The 17,834-nt window shown below is 41.7% G+C and overlaps 1 protein-coding gene across 9 annotated transcripts in view; it reads left to right on the forward strand.

Annotated features, from left to right (window-relative positions):
- The window catches only part of LOC140399227 (rap guanine nucleotide exchange factor 1-like), a 208,737-nt gene that overhangs the window by 87,005 nt on the left and 103,898 nt on the right, over positions 1–17,834 (forward strand). For 7 of the 9 annotated variants that reach the window (XM_072488612.1, XM_072488614.1, XM_072488615.1 and 4 more), the window contains exons 4-10: positions 2,950–2,985; positions 4,822–4,969; positions 6,529–6,617; positions 7,201–7,353; positions 9,600–9,732; positions 13,120–13,306; positions 15,650–16,153. In XM_072488612.1, the coding sequence (XP_072344713.1) occupies positions 2,950–2,985; positions 4,822–4,969; positions 6,529–6,617; positions 7,201–7,353; positions 9,600–9,732; positions 13,120–13,306; positions 15,650–16,153 (1,250 nt within the window). The remainder of the gene's footprint in view (positions 1–2,949; positions 2,986–4,821; positions 4,970–6,528; positions 6,618–7,200; positions 7,354–9,599; positions 9,733–13,119; positions 13,307–15,649; positions 16,154–17,834) is intronic. The other 2 variants (XM_072488613.1, XM_072488621.1) reach the window with 1 other exon arrangement.

The following is a 17,834-nucleotide window of genomic DNA, read 5'->3' on the forward strand; positions in this document are numbered from 1 at the left end:
AAAGACGGTTCCAGTGAGGCCAGTTGGCTCAGTGTGACAAACATCTGGGGGAATTGATGTGAAATCTGTAGAAGTTGTTTTGGATGGCTTCTGTCACTTGGATTCAGAGTAAGGGGTGACTGTGTACTTGGAGCATTGGAGTATAAAAGAGATTTTGTAACTTCATTCTAACGAATCTATATGTAAAGGTATAGTGGGGTGAAGGAGTGGTGTTTTATAGTTCGTCTTGTTTAATGTTTTATTCTTTTGTTAAAAGTTCATCAGTCATCTCCTGTGACTTCAGCAGCCCACCATCCATAAATCCAAACTTTTATATTTTGTTTGGATACATCAAGCCAGGTTTTACTTTGGGATGTGACTTGTTCAGTAGTATCATCAGCTAGGATCATAACTCTGATACTTGTTAATGTATTTTTCCAAACCTCAGCCAATTTGTTCCTCATACTGTAGTAATTTTCTTTGTTCAAATTTAACATCCTGGCTTCAGATGAACAACCTCATTTTCAAACGTAATGTAAAATTCTATCTGCATATTAACATTTTGTGATTAGGTTATCAAGACAACCATATTCCTCTGTACCTCAGTTCTGCAGTCTCTCCATTTAGAGAATATGCTACATTTCTATACTTGCCAGAGTGAGCAAGTTCACATTTTTCCACATTGTATTCACATCTGCCAAATTTTTGCGCACTCACTTAACCTACCTATACTCCTTTGCAAATCCCTTCTGACCTGTTGTCAACTTGCTTTCTTAAACCCACTCCCCTTTTAAAAATATTGTTATTTTATAAATAAAGTCTGTGATTTTCTATTTCTGTTTAAGTTTTTTTTTTTTGTTAACATAGTCTTGTGTTGGTGTCTTTCCTAATGAAGGTTATAAATTGAAAATCTAGGGAGGGGCTCACAATCAGAGACCATAATTAATTAATGTTACAGGTTTTCAGATCATTTCTGTTAATATTGTGGAGATTTAAAAAGGGGGAAACGATTATCGTTTTTGTTGATTATGCCATGGTCTCCACATGATCTGCATTGTTCTCTCTGGCTTGGCATAGAGATTCTAAAGTCTTTATTTAATAATGTTTTACACTAATCCAATGGGCCCATTACACCTCAGTTTCCCCTTTTGTGTCAAAAGTTACTTGTTTGCCAGCTGTGGCTCCTCCTTATTCATCATGAACTTGTTATGCCTGATATCATCAGAACTGTCTGCATGGGGTCTAAATCTGCACCGTGCCTTTTTGACCTTCTTTGGCCACCTTTATGGTCAGCACTCCGAATATCATCTTCCATTTGGTGTCAGTTATTGTTTGAATAAGCCCCCTGTGAAACACAGTCGTTTCACTACATTCAAGGTGCTGTACAGGTGGAAGTTGACGGCTGTGTTTGTGTTGCCTCAAATATTTTGAAATGTTACTTGTACTTGAATATTAATGCAACTAGTGTACCTCACACCATTTTCTGTATTTTATATTGGCTAACGTTTGTATGTACTTATTTTATATAACTTCAAAAGTGGTAAGATTTCTAGACTGTTGGGTGTGTTCATACTGACTTGTACAAGATTTCAAACATAAAAAGTAAATATCAACGGTTAAATGGTGCTGCTAATAAGGCACTGGTTATTCAATTTTTGGTTTAATCCAAAGCAATGTCATGGAACAGTTTCTAAAGTGTCGTTTGTGGCGGGTTCTGCTGGTAGTTTCTGATGGCGCGTTCCGCACAACTATCTAACCACACTTCAGCACATGTTTGGACCCTGGGGAGTTTCTCTCCGGTCAAACCCACACTTAAAATTGTTTTCATCACTGGGGAGCTGAACTTGCTGGTCACACCAGCTCCTCCTGAGATAGGCCATCATTTTGAAAAGCTGCCCCAATCTCTGGGGGCTTGTGGGTCCCCCCACACCCACCACCCATGGGCAATGTCATTTGCCCCCCCCCCTCTTTCCTGGACCCCCAACCTTCATTTGTAACCCCCCCCTCCCCAAACCTTCCAGAGGCCCCTTTTATACCCACCCTGGACCCCTCCCCACCTTTCATACTCCCCCCACCTGCGCCCCCCCCCAGGTTGTCTTTCCTCCTGGTCCATGTTTGTGTAGGCCAGTACTGAATGGTGCCCGGCTGGGGATCTCCCTGGGGAGAGCCCGGGTGAGCACACCTAAGCGGGTTTTAAACCTGAAAGCTTTGTCACGTCCATTGTGGACAGGATCCTGATCGCGACGCCTTGTGAGGTCTGGATAAATCTCACGAGGCGTACTGGCTGCGTGGAAACCCACGGGAGTCTTCTCCTGGCATCTACCGGCTGTGTCGCTTTCCTGTTCGGGTGCAATGCGCCCGGTCGATCGCGCCCAAAGTCTTTTCGAGTCTAAAACTTGTCCTTCAATGGACAAGTGCAACTGACAAAGAAAATAGAGCAAAGATGATCAGTAACTATTTTTTTGCCCTTGATTCTTGTTGAAAAATGAATTCTTACGCAACTGTTTATATATTTTTTTAAAGTGCATTTCTGCTATGAACTGTGAACTCGTATTTAAAACTTCTGAGGTCTATTTATGATGTGATTATATTTAAATTATGCAGAGCGGACCGGAATGTGGAGCCTTTGGACACTGTCCTTTCAGAATTGGAATCCGTATTTGATTGCAGCCCTGACTGACGTTTTCTCTTGAGCAGCTTTAATATTCCTTGAATTTCTTTGAGCTGAGCTCTTGGATTTGCTAAAGGGCAGTTGATGTGGGAAATGAAAATACACGTTGTTGGATTTTAAAACGGTGAAAGAGGAAATTATTGGACTGGCATGGGGAGTTATTTGTCATGTAATCTGTTACATTTGGTTGCGCTTTTATCATTGGGTCCACTGTCTTTTTATGTACTATGCTGTACCACCATCAATCTTAATTTCAATAAGCCAAATAATTAATAAATGCTCTGTTGTACTAATTACAGGACAGTAATCAGCAGGAATCAAGTGGTGTATTTGTGGTAGGCTCATACATTTGACCTCTTTTGGTGGAAAGCTATCCAAGTCAGGAATTTCTAATTAACACTATTTCTTATAGGCCTCGAAGTGTTTGAGGCTGTCGCTTTGTATGAATAAATAATTGTTAGCTTATTTGAAGCATGACCTCGGGTGACTGTCTGTGTGGAGTTGCACATTCTTCCCGTGTCAGCGTGGGTTTCCTCCGGGTGCACCGGTTTCCTCCCACAGTTCAAAGATGTGCACATTAGGTGGATTGGCTATGCTAAATTGCCCCTAGGTGGGGTTACGGGGATAGGATGGGGGGACTGGGCCTAGGTAGGGTGCTGTTTCAGATGGTCGGTGCAGACTTGATGAGCCAAATTGCCACTTCCTGCACTGTAGGGATTCTATAAAGGTTTCACTGGACTTGGCCAGTAATAGATGAGCAGTGTATCATAAGTGATAAAGAATAGAAAATATAGCTATTCAGACAATATTTTTGCTTTATTTTGCTACATCCAAGCTTGAATACTTTATTCTTACTAAATTAATTAACAATTAAATACAATTATCTTGCATACATTAAGTAGAAGAGTTAACATTTTATATGGGGAAGGGGTAGGTACGTGCAAGAGGCAAAGGAATGTCAGAGATGGAAGGTTAAAGATATTGTTGGGCAAACTTTTGAAAGCCAGGTGATAGGGTGCAAGTAGGATTGAGAGGAGTAAGGGCATAATAGCTAAATAATTAGTTAAGAAAGTGAAGGGGGCATGGGACCAGGTGCAAGATTATGAAAGCTGATCTCAATGAAACATCTAAAATTCTGAAGAGTTAGGTGCTGAAGAGCTTGGCACTCTAGGGGCTACAGTCTCAGGATAAGAGATCAAGTACTTGGGACTAAGATGAACAACTTCTTCACTCGGTTCTGGAATTCTCTACCCAGAAGACCGAGAATGCTCAATTGTTCCGTATATTCAAGACTGAGATTGATCGATATTTGGACAAGGGAATCGAGGAATATGGGGTTCGGGCAGGCAAATGGAGGTGAAGTAGAAAATCAGCCAGGACCTTTTCAGCAGCTAGTAGCCTCGGGGGTTATTCCCGTTCTGGCCTCTTGCGTTCGTAAATGGAGGCTAATAGCTCGACGTGTGGGTGGAGGGGGTTTCCCAAATACGGTGAGGCTTAGAGGAATTTTAAAACCAGATACAAAATCCAGACATTGATTGGATGAGGCACATCGAGCCATTGGAACTAGTGCAGGACAGAGTTGTGTGCTAGGTTCTGTGCAGCATAGGACCTGGGCTACACTATTATCAGAAGGACAGAAAGAATCAATCAACCAAGATGATGAATGGGTAAAATTAACACGCAGTGTACCCGCGTGGAGCTGTTTTCTCCATTTTTTTTTTTTCAGGGTGATTTCAATGCAAATCTGCTGCTTCATAATTCTTGTATTTAAAAAAGAAAAGTAGCTTCTTTTCAGCAGGTGCTTGGTTTAAATTTCTCAACAGGTGGCTGTTGGTGAAGGGCTCAGAGATTGGTGACCTGCTAGTTGGAAATGCACATCAGGCTAGTCAAAACCTGTGGTGAGAAGATGAGTTCATACTTCTGGTGTACAATTCTTCATTTGAACCGCTTCCGATAAAGGAGTGTACGACTGAAAGGTTAATCTGTTTGTTCCCTCCATAGATATTGACTGGCCCAATTGCATATTTCCAGCATTTTCTGGTTTTGCTATGATTTCAGCAGTTGCAGTTTCTTTTTTTTTGCTTTTTAAACTGCCGGCTGGCTTATTTTAAATCGCTTGAGAGTGAGTGTAAAGTAGATGCAGAGTTACTTGTATTTTCTTTCTTTTCCAGCTCAGCCATCACATCCTGTTTAAATCAGGTATATCAGAGCCTGGCCAATCTGATTCGCTGGTCTGATCAAGTTATCTTAGAAGGGGTGAATCTAGATGACAAGGAAAGGGTCATGGCGATGATTAAGGCAGTGCTCGATGGAGTAAAGGTATGTACAAAAATTTGGACCATCTAAACCCCTGGTCTTGTTTTCCGACACCGCCTTTCATTAAGCTGTGGGGATGGGTGCTAGGTGGAAGAACGAATAATTGTTTTTCTTGTCTGCCGCCATTTTAATCTGAATGCCACAAAACATCTCGGCCATATTAATTTGTTAAATTCTCAACTCTCTAAATTTCCCTGTGGTCCCATATGGACAGCACCCATAACAGCGGGACAGAGATTGATTGTTTACAGCATAAATTGTGGATGGAAGCTCTTTCACTTTATTTGATGTGAATTGAAATAAAGATTTTGTTCTTTCTATAAATATTAAACAGTAAAAGAAAGGAAATGGTAAGATTGTCTATTTAACCCGAATTTACAATATGACGCGACGGAATTGCACATTTTCCCCTTTCTTTTATTTGCATTCAGGCCATAAACCTATAGATAGGTTTTGCTGACTTTTCAATTCGGTGTACATTTAAGTTGTTATAGGTGAATTATTTTAAAATTATGCTGTTTAATTCCAACATGTTGAATCTGCTCTCCCTTGAAAATATGAATGGACTGTAATCCACAAAGTGAACCGACTAAAATTTTAAGACAACAATGGAAAAGTGAGCGTCAGCATGAATTTCAACCCACTTGAAAATGTCTTAGTATGAGAGGCGTTAATTGGCATCCAGATTGTGCACCTACTGAAATAAGCCAAATACTGTGGATTCTGGAATTGGAAACAAAAATAAAATGCTGGAAAAACTCAGCATGTCTGGCAACATTGTAGAGAGAGAGAAAACAGAGTTCACGTTTCGAGTCCGTCTGACTCTTCATTGGAACGAAAAGAGGAAGAAAGTGGGTTGGATAGTATATAGTTGGGTAAATTCCAGTTTTCCTCCACCCAGTGAATTTGAGAATTGGACAAATCTGATAAACCCGGGAAACTGCAATTTGAAAAGTGAATACTGGTGTGACGTACTGATTTCCTATTTGGAGCAGGGAACGCACTTTGCCTCCATGCTGTCATGATGTCCTGTCATTTACTGTTTCCCCACACACGTGGCTAAATAATGGTCCATGGGAGAGGAGAAACTACAGCAAATTTTACGTTCTACTTTGTGAAGGAAAAGTGTAAATATCTGCTAATCTTGTTGTAAATATTGCTGGAAAATGTGCTTGATAAAATTTGAGTATATTTTGGAATTACATGAGGTAGAATAACCTGGCAAATCACAATGGAAGAAACCCACTGATCATGTTTGTGGCTGGCGTATTCCTATACTTGGTGTCCCCATTCCTTAGTTTTGTGATTTTGGCATTGCTTATTTAGTAGAAAAACTGTATTGGCTGCTGACTCTATAGGTGTGTAAATCTTCTGTGCTTTGAGGTTCATGTGCATATTTCCATCTGGGTGTAACAGCGGAATGAACCAAAGTTTAGCCAGCTATCTATTGATTAGATTCCTCCTGCGTATCTTGATTTTGATGTATCTTAAGAATGCATAATGTTCCATTAGCTAGCACGTGAAATAATCAATTGTACGATGCTCTGCTTGCTTTTGTGTAGGAGCTTGTGAAACTGACAATAGAGAAGCAAGAACAGCCATCCCCAACCTCTCCTGTGAAACCCAGCCAACCAGCATCTAAAACTGACAGGTAAGAATTATTTCCCTCTAAACAATTTGAGATAGATAAATAACAGATCAAATCTTCACTCGATTTGCCATTTAAATGAGAGAGTCTGCTTCGAAAATTGTTTAAAAAAAATATTTTGCAATGTTACAATGCTTTAGGACTATGTTATATGTAATGGAATATGCTGATCTTGCCACAAATATAATATCCAAGGGATTTTTGAACTTTACAGGGTATATTTCTCCTTTGCAGAAATATTTTAATGGATTTTTACTTCTCTGCCCTCTTTGATTGCCCTGAGTCTTCACATGTAGACCAGGCTAAGTACACATGGTGAATTTCCTGATCTGATGGGCATCACTGGGTTTTACAGTCATGGTTTTTGTACTAACCTGCAGATTAACAGATTAATTAATTCAGTTTCAGATGCAAAAGGAGGGGGTGGCATGGTGGGCGCAGTGGTTAGCACTGCTGACTCATGGCATAGAGGACCCAGGTTTGATCCTAGCCCCGTGTGTGGTGTGTGTGTAAAGTTTGCGCGTTCTCCCCATCATAGTGGGTGGCTTTTATCTAATTATCTTGATCTGGGGCTTGACTCTTGCAGTACAACAGAGCTTCCACTGACTGACCGGGAGAAGGAAATTCTGAATAAAACCACTCCAATGACAAGATCCCTGGAGATACTTCCAGACTCTCTGGATGGCGAATGCGCCCCACCAAAACCGCCACTGCCTGGTATTCGCATCATGGAACAAAGGTAATGAATTAAAGAGGCAATCCCTCCTAATGTTTTGTATGATTGTTTCCCCAATGAGAAGTCAATCCTTTAAGATGAAGGGTGTCTAAGGGAGCAATGATTTTAATTAATGCCACTCATCATAAATCTCTACTTACCAGCTTACCGTGATATTGTAATGATGTATCTCTTGTGACATTATCCATGGTATGTTTTACAATGATGGGACTGTTGGACCAAAAATCACAAGCTCAGCAAGAAAAATCTGTCTGTGACTTACTAAGGAAGTTAAGGATGGGGTTAGATTAAAAGTAGAGATGTATAATGTTGTGAAGAATAGTGTTCAGAAGATTGAGAGAGTTTTAGAAAGCGTAACCAAAATTTTGATTAAAAGGGAAAAATATCAAATTAGAATAAATTAGCCAGCAATATAAAACAGAATTGTAAGAGCTTTCACAAGTACATAAAAAGGAGAGAACTGGAATGAGTATTGGTTTCTCAGACAGACAGGAGAAATTATTATGGGAATTAAGAGATGGCAGACACATTAAACACGTTTTGTGTCTGCCTTCATATTGGAAGAAATTATATACCAGAAACAAGGGGCGCGATTCTCCACTCCCGCGCCGGTTGGGAGAATCGCCTGGGCCGCCAAAGTTTCCCGGGACGCCGGTCCGACGCCCTCCCGCGATTCTCCCAAGCGGCGGGAACGGCCCGGTTGAGTTTCGCAGGCCGGAGAATTGCCGGAGACACCCAAAATGGCGATTCTCCGGCACCCCCGCTATTCTCAGGCCCGAATGGGCCGAGCGGCCAGGCAAAACGGCGGGTTCCCCCCGGCGCCGTCCACACCTGGTCGCTGCCGTCGTGAGCGGTGTGTGAACGCTGGGGGGGGGGGGATCCTGCACCGGGGGGTACCTGAAATGTGGGGTGGCCCGCGATCGTGCTCACTGATCGTCAGGCCGTCCTCTCTGAAGGAGGACCTCCTTCCTTCCGCGGCCCCGCAAGATCCGTCCGCCATCTTCTTGCGGGGCGGACTTGGAGACGACGGCAACCACGCATGCGCGGGTTGGCACCGGCCAACCCTCGCATGCGCGGATGACGCCCGTTATGCGGCGCCGGCCGCGTCATCTATGCGGCGCCGCCTTTACGCGGGCGACAAGGTCTGGCGCGTGTAGATGACGCGGCCCACATCCTGGCCCATTGTCAGGGCCTGAATCGGTCGGGATCGGGGCCGTTTCCCGCCATCGTGAACCTCGATGGCGCGGCCACTTTGGCGTGGGAGTGGAGAATCCCGCCCAAGGAGTATAAGAGGCTAATAAGAGTGAGGAACTTAAAAGTGTAGGAAAAGTCTGGGAAACTTGAAGTACTTAAAAACTGACAAATTCCCAGGTCCTGATAGCCTACATCCTAGAGTTCTAAATGAGGCAGTGATAATGGTTGCACTGATGATGATTTTCCAACATTTCCTAGGTTTTGGAACAATGCTTGAGGTTCTAAAGTTAACAAATACATCTCTGCTATTCAAAAATGGGAGCGTAAGAAAGCTGGGAACTACAGGACAGTTAGTTAGCCTGACATAATTTGTCAGAAGAAAATGGTGGAATTTTTATTAAGGACTTCCTAACAATGCACTTAAATAACATGGGGAAGTTTGAGGTTATTCATTTAAGTCAGAATTAAAAAGCATAATGTTTTCTAAAAGCATAATGTTTTCTAAAAGATGTGAAGCTTTTAAATGTTGAATTGGGTGTACTTGTCCAAGGAACACAAGGTTAGCATACAGGTACAGCAAGCAAATAGAGCAAGTGGCATGCTTATGTATGACTAGTATTAATAGTATAATGTGCGTGTACATATTATTGCATGTTTCTTGCTGTATCTCATACAGCAGGTGCTGGTCATTGTGTATGCCTGTTAGTGAAAGTAGTCCGTGCATCACCTGCAGGGATTTAAATTCTCACCAATTTGAAGGCATCTTTCTCAATACTGTATTTTGGGTAATCTGTTCAATCCAATGGCATTTCATTTTTGTATATTGATCAGTGGTGTTTAAAGAAGGCCCACAGGTTCCTTTTCAAACTTTTTAAAAACAAAGCTAATTCTCTGCAATTCACTCATTGTGACTTAAAATGTTGTTGTTGGTGTCATACTAGGATCCTTCTATTTCCAACTGACAATTTGTTTTACTGCTGTATTGCTAAATCTGCATGAGTTTGTTTGCAATACAGAATATTGCATCTTTAATCACTATGTTCTTTGCCTTGCAGCAGTAATATTTCTCCAATCTTACCACCCCTACCACCTAAGAAGAGGCAATCTGCACCATCCCCAACTAGAGTGGCAGTGGTGCCTCCCATGAGTCGAGCTGCCAGTGGTTCTAGTTTACCTAATACCAAACAGGTATGGAAAAGATTTGTAGTTGGGGGCTAAAGCAGATGGGGTAAATGGATTAACTAACTTGGGCACGCAATTACGAATACAAATTTGTATCCAGCAACTGGTAATGCACTGATTCATTTTAGATGTGGGCAGAGTCATAAGTGCATTATGTTATGATTCTCCTGTTGAACAGTATCATGTCCAATAGGCTACCAATCTCTGTTGGATGAGTATAAACCCAAGTTGAAATTACTTCTCCCTCTTCCAAAATAAAATTCATAAGGATGTTTGACAAACTAAAGGTGATTTCTCTTTGATGCTGGTGATATCATGTATAGCAGTAAAAGATAATTAAGTGCATTTGCCACGGCCAGATTTCCAGTGAGTGTTTCAATCATTTAAACTACCTAACACTAGTAGTTCATTATGGGCTGAATTCTCTGGTTCTCCAGCAGCATGTTTCTCGGCCGTGCACCATTAATGGGCGGCGGGATTCTATCCTCTTACCACTTGTCAATGGGAGGTCCCACCCCACATCATCGGGAAACCCGCTGGCGGGGGTGTGCTGCCGCCGGGGAAAGTAAACCACAACGACCGGAGAATTCCAGCCTATTTCACCAATTCTGAAGTCACTAATATGGAACGCAACTCTGTGATATCATCATTTATTAGGTCACCGTTTCAATGCTGTGAAACGTTGGGTCCTCATTATGAAAAGGGATTAAACCCACAGAGGGTAATGACGGAAATGGGAAAGCAGCATTTAGTTGGAGAGATTGAAATGGAGAATGCGTAGAGAAAATAAAAAATTCTGATAGTGAATAGGGAACTACTGTTCCTTTTGGGTGGAGAGTCCATGATAAGGGGCCATGATTCAAATTGTCAGAGTGGAGCAAAACTTTAGAAGAAATCCACTTTTAATAGAGTGACATGAAGCATGGAATGCCACAGGAAGTGATTGCGTGAAGAGGCAATATAACTATTAAAGAGATCAGTGCAGACAAGCTGGGCTGAATAGAAACTAGGAGCAGTAGGAGGTCATTCAGCCCTTCGAGCTTGCTCACCGTTCAATATGATCATGGTTGATCCTTAATCTCAATGTCTTATTCTCACTGTCCTCTCAAATGGCAGCACCCTGTGCTGCAAATTTCAATGGTTAATATAAGCAATCTCAAAGGAAGATTCATCTCCCAGCAATAGTTTGGGAAAACAAATTAGATGCAGATCTGTAATTACCAGACAACGATAGTGGTGCTGTAAACGTCTACCTCTGGTTCAGATATAAACCATCCATTAATATCACTTTGCACAGTGGTTGTATTGTACTCTGAGTCATGTAAAGCTCTTAAGTACTGTAATATATTTTTAATTAAAAGATATTTGACACAAATGTTCATTCACTGTTCACATCTTTTTTTAAAGATATTTTATTCCAAATATATTCACAGCCTTAACATCTAACAGAGTTTGTACATTTACTCCCCACCCACATGACAAACTGCTCCTCAAATATAGCCATGAACAGCTTCCACCGTACCTCAAAGCCCTCCTTCGACCTCCTTAAAGCAAATTTGATTTTCTCCAACCTAGGAAACTTGTACAAGTCTCCCAACCATCCCGCAACACCCGGTGGCATGACCAACCTGCAATTCAAAAGTATCTGTCGCCGGGCAATCTGAGGTGGAGGCCTCAACATCGGCCCCCTTCCCCTCCAGCAACCCCGGCACCTCCCACACCCCAAAGATCGTCACCATAGGGCCCAGCTTCATCTCGGCCCCTACAATCCTTGATAGGTTCCTGAGCACCGCCTCCCAAAAGCTCTTCAACTCCTCACCCCCCCAGAACTGGTTTAGCTCAGTGGGCTAGACAGCTGGTTTGTAATGCAGAACAAGGGAGCAGCGCGGGTTCAATTCTCGTACCAGCTGAGAATTCTGAATTCTATCTGTGTACCCGAACAGGCGCCGGAATGTTGCAACGAGGGGCTTTTCACAGTAACTTCATTGCGGTGTTAATGTAAGCCTACTTGTGACAATAAAAAGGATTATTATTATAACATATGGGCATGGTTTGCTGGCCCCATCCCACACCACTCGCACCCGTCCGCTGCTTCTGGAAATGTGAACTCTGCACCATCTTAAATTGTATAAGATTCATACTTGTGCAGGAGGAGGGTGAGTTCACTCAGTGCATTACTTTGTACCAAAGTCCCCAACCTATCTTCCTCCCCAACTCCTCCCCCCATTTCCGCTTGATCCTTTTCACCAAGGCCGTGCCCTGCTCTCCCAACCACCCATATATGTCCCCAATCATCTGGGACAATATTTTCTCCAAAAGCGTATACTCAGTACCTGAGGGAACAAAGGCAGCTCCTTGCTCGCAAAGTCCCGTAACTGCCGATATCTGAACTCACTCCCTCTTGGTAGCTCAAACCTCTCCCGCAGTTCCTCTAAACCCGCAAACATGTCCCCTCCGCAAACTTGTCCCTGACCCGTAATAACCCGCTGCCCAATAGTAATGCAACAAATTCTGGAGTGCCAGCCCTCCTTTCTGCCTTTGCAACAGAGTCCTCTTCACCTTCGGCATCTTCCATGCCCACATAACTTCAGAGATTAGCGCATCTACCCTCCGAAAAAAGGCCTTGTTGGAGGAAAATCGGGAGGGACTGAATCACAAACCGGAATCTTTTTTCAAAGAAAAATGATTTTTATTACATTTGTAACCTTTCATACAAAAGAATATAACAGACCTGAACCATAACAAACATTCTTTAACAAGATTCCATCAATAAACACTTTTTACGTGGTGCAGTTGTTAGCACTGCTGCCTCACAGCACCGAGGACCCAGGTGCGATCCTGTCCCCGGGTCACAGTCTATGTGGAGTTTGCCACTCTCCCCGTGTCTGCGTGGGTCTCGCCCCACAGCCCAAAACGATGTGCAGGGTAGGTGATCGGCTATGCTAAATTGCCCCTTAATTGAAATTTTTTTAAAACCACAATTTGAAAAAAAACCAAACACTTTTTACAGACTCTCGACTCTCCTCTCTCTCCTCCTCCTCTTCCCCCCCCCCCCCCCCCAAAAAAAAAAACAGGAATCTTGGCAGTATGATCATCTTCACCACCTGCACCCTCCCCGCCAATGTCAGGTGCAGCGTATCCCACTTTTTAAGGATCCCCTTAACCTCCTCTACCAACCCAGTCAAGTTCCACCTATGCATCGTTCGCATCTTGAGCTTGTGTGTAATTAAGTAATACTTGAATTCTGTAATTGCATTAAAGGTTTGTTCGTTTTTCTTGTGCAAATTTTGCAGGTGCACATGAGAGCAAATTAGTTACCTTGCATCACAGTGTCTCTGTTTCACATTCAAAGTAGTCAAGATGTCAGAAAAATAATTGCTGTCTTATATTTAGGACTTTGACGGTTTGGAATGCTATCTGCAAAGGCGGCTGTCTGGTGGCAGTCATTCCTATGGTGGGGAATCGCCACGGGTGTCTCCCTGCAACAGCATGGGAAAGCTGAGCAAATCAGATGAACAGCTATCCTCATTAGACAATGATAGTGGGCAGTGTTCACAGAACACAAGTTGTGAAACACTTGGTAAGATATTATTTGAAAAATCAGTGTACGATATTGATTTTGTGTTGCTGCATGGCTCATGCTTGCCCTTTTACCTCTTTCAATGTATTTTCTACCATTTGTAAGGTTAGCACGACAGTGGTTAGCACGGCTGCCTCACAGCACCAGAAATCTGAGTTTGGGTCCGGCCTTTGGTGACTATCTGCGTGGAGTTTGTACGTTCTCCCCGTGTCTGTGAGAGTTTCCTTTGGGTGCTCTGGTTTCCTCCCACAGTCCAAAGATGTGCAGGTTAGGGGGTTACAGGGATAGGATGGAGGAGTGGGCCTAGGTAGGGTGCTAGCATTGTTGCTTTTGAGCTGACTGCTTGGAGGTAAATTGAAAGGAGTTCATGATGGGTATCATTTTTTATGTACATCGCCATTTAAACTCCTTGGCAAAATGCTTGATTTACTTGCAGTGGTCTATGTGACATACATTCAGAGTTGGTTTTGTTGAGAGTAAATTAGGAGAAACTATTTCTGGTGGCAAATGATCAGTTACCAGAGGAGGCAGATTTAAGGTGATTGACAAAAGGGAGTCCTTACCGTGCAGATGAACAGCAAATGCTCGGGAATTTTAAAGTTCAGGTGGACAGATTCCGCTGCTTGGGCTCCTCTCGATGTTGTCCTCCGTGTCGGAGACTTGAGCCTGTTGTGTGCTGGTATTGGCCAGCTATTAATTTTTGACATAGGTTAGTGATTAACAGTGGTGCCCACCCCACCAACCCTCACGCATTCCACCCCCAACCCAAATATACACCCCTTCCTATGCTGTATCATTCTGTGATTCTTGGGTTGTGATGATCAGAGGCACATGTCAACTGACTCCCCAGCCCTGACCATGTTGATAAGCAGAATGGGCAGTAAGCTGGTTACAAAATTGAAAACTGGGTGTAGAGATTAAAGGTATTTAGTCAGACTGACAGAAGGTGGGAAGTAGTGTTCCACAGGAATCCTTTCTCAGACCACTGTTATTCACCATTTACATTGAAGATTTGTAACCTGAAACAGGTATACAATTTCAACATGTGCAGATGACACCAAATTGGGGGTATAGTTAATACTGAGGAATACGGTGACAAAATTCAAGACATTAGTAAACTTGCAGAATGGGTGTTTTAGTGACAAATGAGTTTCGATTAGAGACCGATATTAAGTGCACTTTGGTAGAAGTAACCCACAAATACTACAAGCGAAATAAAAGTATAAATTGAGTATAGGAATAAAGGGATCTAGGGGTTACAGATTTCCAGTTTTTAAAAGTAGCAACAGAGGTTAACCAGGCTGCTGAAAATGCAAACAAAACACTGGAATTTGTTTTTTGAGGAATAGAATTGAAAAGTAGATAAACTGTTATCTACTAAAGAACCTTGGTTAGACCAATACTCAATGTTGCAAGAACGGGTACAGAGATGCTGGAGAAAGTGCAAAAAGAATTTACAAGGATAATACCAGAATATACCGGACAGAATCAGGCTCTTTTCTGAAGGTTTCAGGTGTGACCAGGTAGAGGTCTTTAAAATTATTGAGATTTTAAAAGGCAGATGTTAAAATGTTTCCACTTGTGGGGAAGGTGACATCCAAACCCAAGGGCAATGAGTATAAGTGAGTCACTAATAAATAAGGAATTTAGCAGAATCCTCTTTCAGCAAGGATTGATTAAAATATGGCACTTGCTAATACAAGGAATAGGTGAGGCAAATCGAATAGATGTGTTTAATAAAAGCCACACAAGTACATGAAGGAGAAAGGAATAGATGTCTAGGGTTAGATAGAGTGCGAAGAGACTCGTGTGGAGCATATACACTGAACTAGACCATTGGGTCGATTGGCTGACATGTTAATTCAAATACATTGGTGTCACTCCTATGGTGTATTACCTAGAATCTTGTAAAATAAATATAGAGGCGCAACAAATGATCAAAATACTGACACATTCACTTCTGAATAGCAATTCATGTGTTCAAGCACGTCTTTGAAAATAGTCTGTTGACTGAGGCTTGTTCTTGGCCAATATTACTCCATATTTGGTCAGCAAGTAGACGCTATTCAAGAGTGATGAGCTATGTCTGTATTTCTTTCCAAGAACGAACAAATCCATCTCTAAATAAGACAAATGAAGTTAAACAGGGAAATCTTTTGCACCTGAGAGTAAACAATGCTGGAAATCAGAGTTTCAATTGCTTGAATTGTCAAAAGACTTTCTATTTTTAATTAATATTACTGTCAAGTCAGTCATTTATTCCCGAGTAATAATTTGCTGCGGAGGTAAAAGTTAGTTGTGTCAGGCTGCATTTCACTCTTGTAGATTTTTTTTGCCTTCCAGATAATCCAGAAAGCTATGACCCTGATTATGATTTCCTGCATCAGGACCTTTCGACTGTTGATCAGATTCCTCAGCACATTTCTGGCATGCTAAGCCCACTTCCAGAGTCAGCAGTAGAATCCAGTTCACCTCTACCTGGGCAGACATTCACATCACCTCTTTGTACTTCACAACCTGTGCCTGACTGGAGGCAGGTGCCACAAACTGATGTTCCACCTCTGCAAATGCCGCCAGCTTTACCAGAGAAGAAGCGTCGGAGTGCAGCTTCAGATAGTTCAGGCTCCAGGGTCTCGTATGAGAGGCTTCCATCGCAGTACGATAATATCTCTGAGGAGGAAATGCTGAATTCTGTTGTCCCAGTTCAGATTTCTCCATTTGCAGTAGTGTCACCAAGGCAGCAAGGCATTCCATCGATTCCAGTTGGATTCCCAGGCATTGATGTTTCCGAATTAGCAGGAGTACCAGAGAAACCACCGCCACTTCCAGAGAAAAAGAAAAGGCAAAGTGAGTATTTACTTTTGCAACCATATAAAAATGTGTATCTGATGTGGTGTAATTGTTGTTAAAAAGTAACATTTTATAATGCTGTATTGAATGTGATGTGCAGTTGACATCCTTTCCTTCTGGCTTCAGTGCTCCCCAAGAGTGGCTATGCTAACATTGGTCTTTAGAGGAAATATGTTTTCGTAGTGATGTACAACCTGTAAAATTCATTTAATTTTGATTTTGGAATGTTGCCATTACTGCCATTGATGGACGTATAACTGAGTGTTATAAAGCTAAAAATGCTAGTTCTAAATATGAGCCAAATTTGGAAGGACGAAGTCTTTATCATTGTACCCCAGGAGATTTTTTTTACTGTTCAAGTTGAAATAGTTGAATGTAACATTATGCTTTACAGTAATTTTGGTGGTGCCATTGAATGGCAATATTTGATATCTCAGTGGTAATACAATACAGTAAAATGCTTTCTGTCAGCTGGTATTATGTCAGCCTGCCTTGGCATAGCAGCATCCTGTATTCAAAGACTACTGTCACATGACTGAAGTCCTACTTGTAAATTGTTACAACAGCTCCAGTTGGCTGTGGCACTGAAAATTCTGATGTAATTAATGGCATTCAACAGGAAAACTTGTAAAATTTGAACCAAATCCTAAAGTGTCTTTCTTGGCGGTGTATTCAAAGGTGTTGCGATCACTTCAAACCTAAATTAAAAAAAAAAAAAATGCACAGTAGTCAGATTGTTATCTGGATCTCTTGAATGTCAGTGTGCATTACAAGGTTAGGACATGTCTGATGTCTGCACAATTTATCCATTGTTTTACCTTTGTAAGAGGAGCCTTTATGTTCAACAAACACAGCTTGACTACCTGGGCATTTTTTTTTGTTCCACAAGAAAGGGGAAGTTACTGATTCATGGAACAAATCTGTAACTTTTTCTGCCTGTGTTTCTTAAATTTCTAATGAGTTATGTAATAAGCCAAGTGGTTAGTGATGATATTCCTCATCAAAGTATCTTCATAACTCGTGAATGAGTCAGGAGAGTTAGGGTGCAAGGGCCTTGCTTTTCGGTCCCAATTCACTGAAGTCCAAGAAACACGCATTACTTTCATTCTGATCACTATTTTTAATTCCAAAATTCTTCAATTTTCCTTCCTAATAGCATGGTGGGTGTACCTACACCACATGCGCTGCAGCGGTTTCAAGGACAAATCGAGATGGGTGAGGTAGCCATACCCTATGAAGGAATTATGTATTTAGTCTTCAGAGACTAAACAATGACTTGTAATGAGCATTCTGTGTCTGGCACAGAAATGGTGAAAACTTTCATCCAATTGGTCAGTTCAGATTGTTCCAGGCTTCCAGGACTATGCAAAAACTTTATAATTTTATCATCCTCTATAGTGAAGAATGATGCAAAATGGCTGTTCAATTCATCAGCCATCGCTTTGTTTTCCATTATCAATTCTCCAGACTCCCTTTCTATGGGACCAACACTCGCTTTCTTAATTAAAAAAAAATATTTATAAACATTTACTATGTTTTTATATTTCTCTCACGTACTCCAATTTGTCCCTCCTTGCTAATCTTTTAATCATCCTTTGCTGTTCCTTATATTCTGTTCAATCTTTTGATGTGTCACCTGTCTTTGCATAACTATATTTTTTTTAAAGTTTGATATTAT

Source organism: Scyliorhinus torazame, chromosome 22 (genome assembly GCF_047496885.1).
Source record: "Scyliorhinus torazame isolate Kashiwa2021f chromosome 22, sScyTor2.1, whole genome shotgun sequence".
Lineage (NCBI taxonomy): Eukaryota > Metazoa > Chordata > Chondrichthyes > Carcharhiniformes > Scyliorhinidae > Scyliorhinus > Scyliorhinus torazame.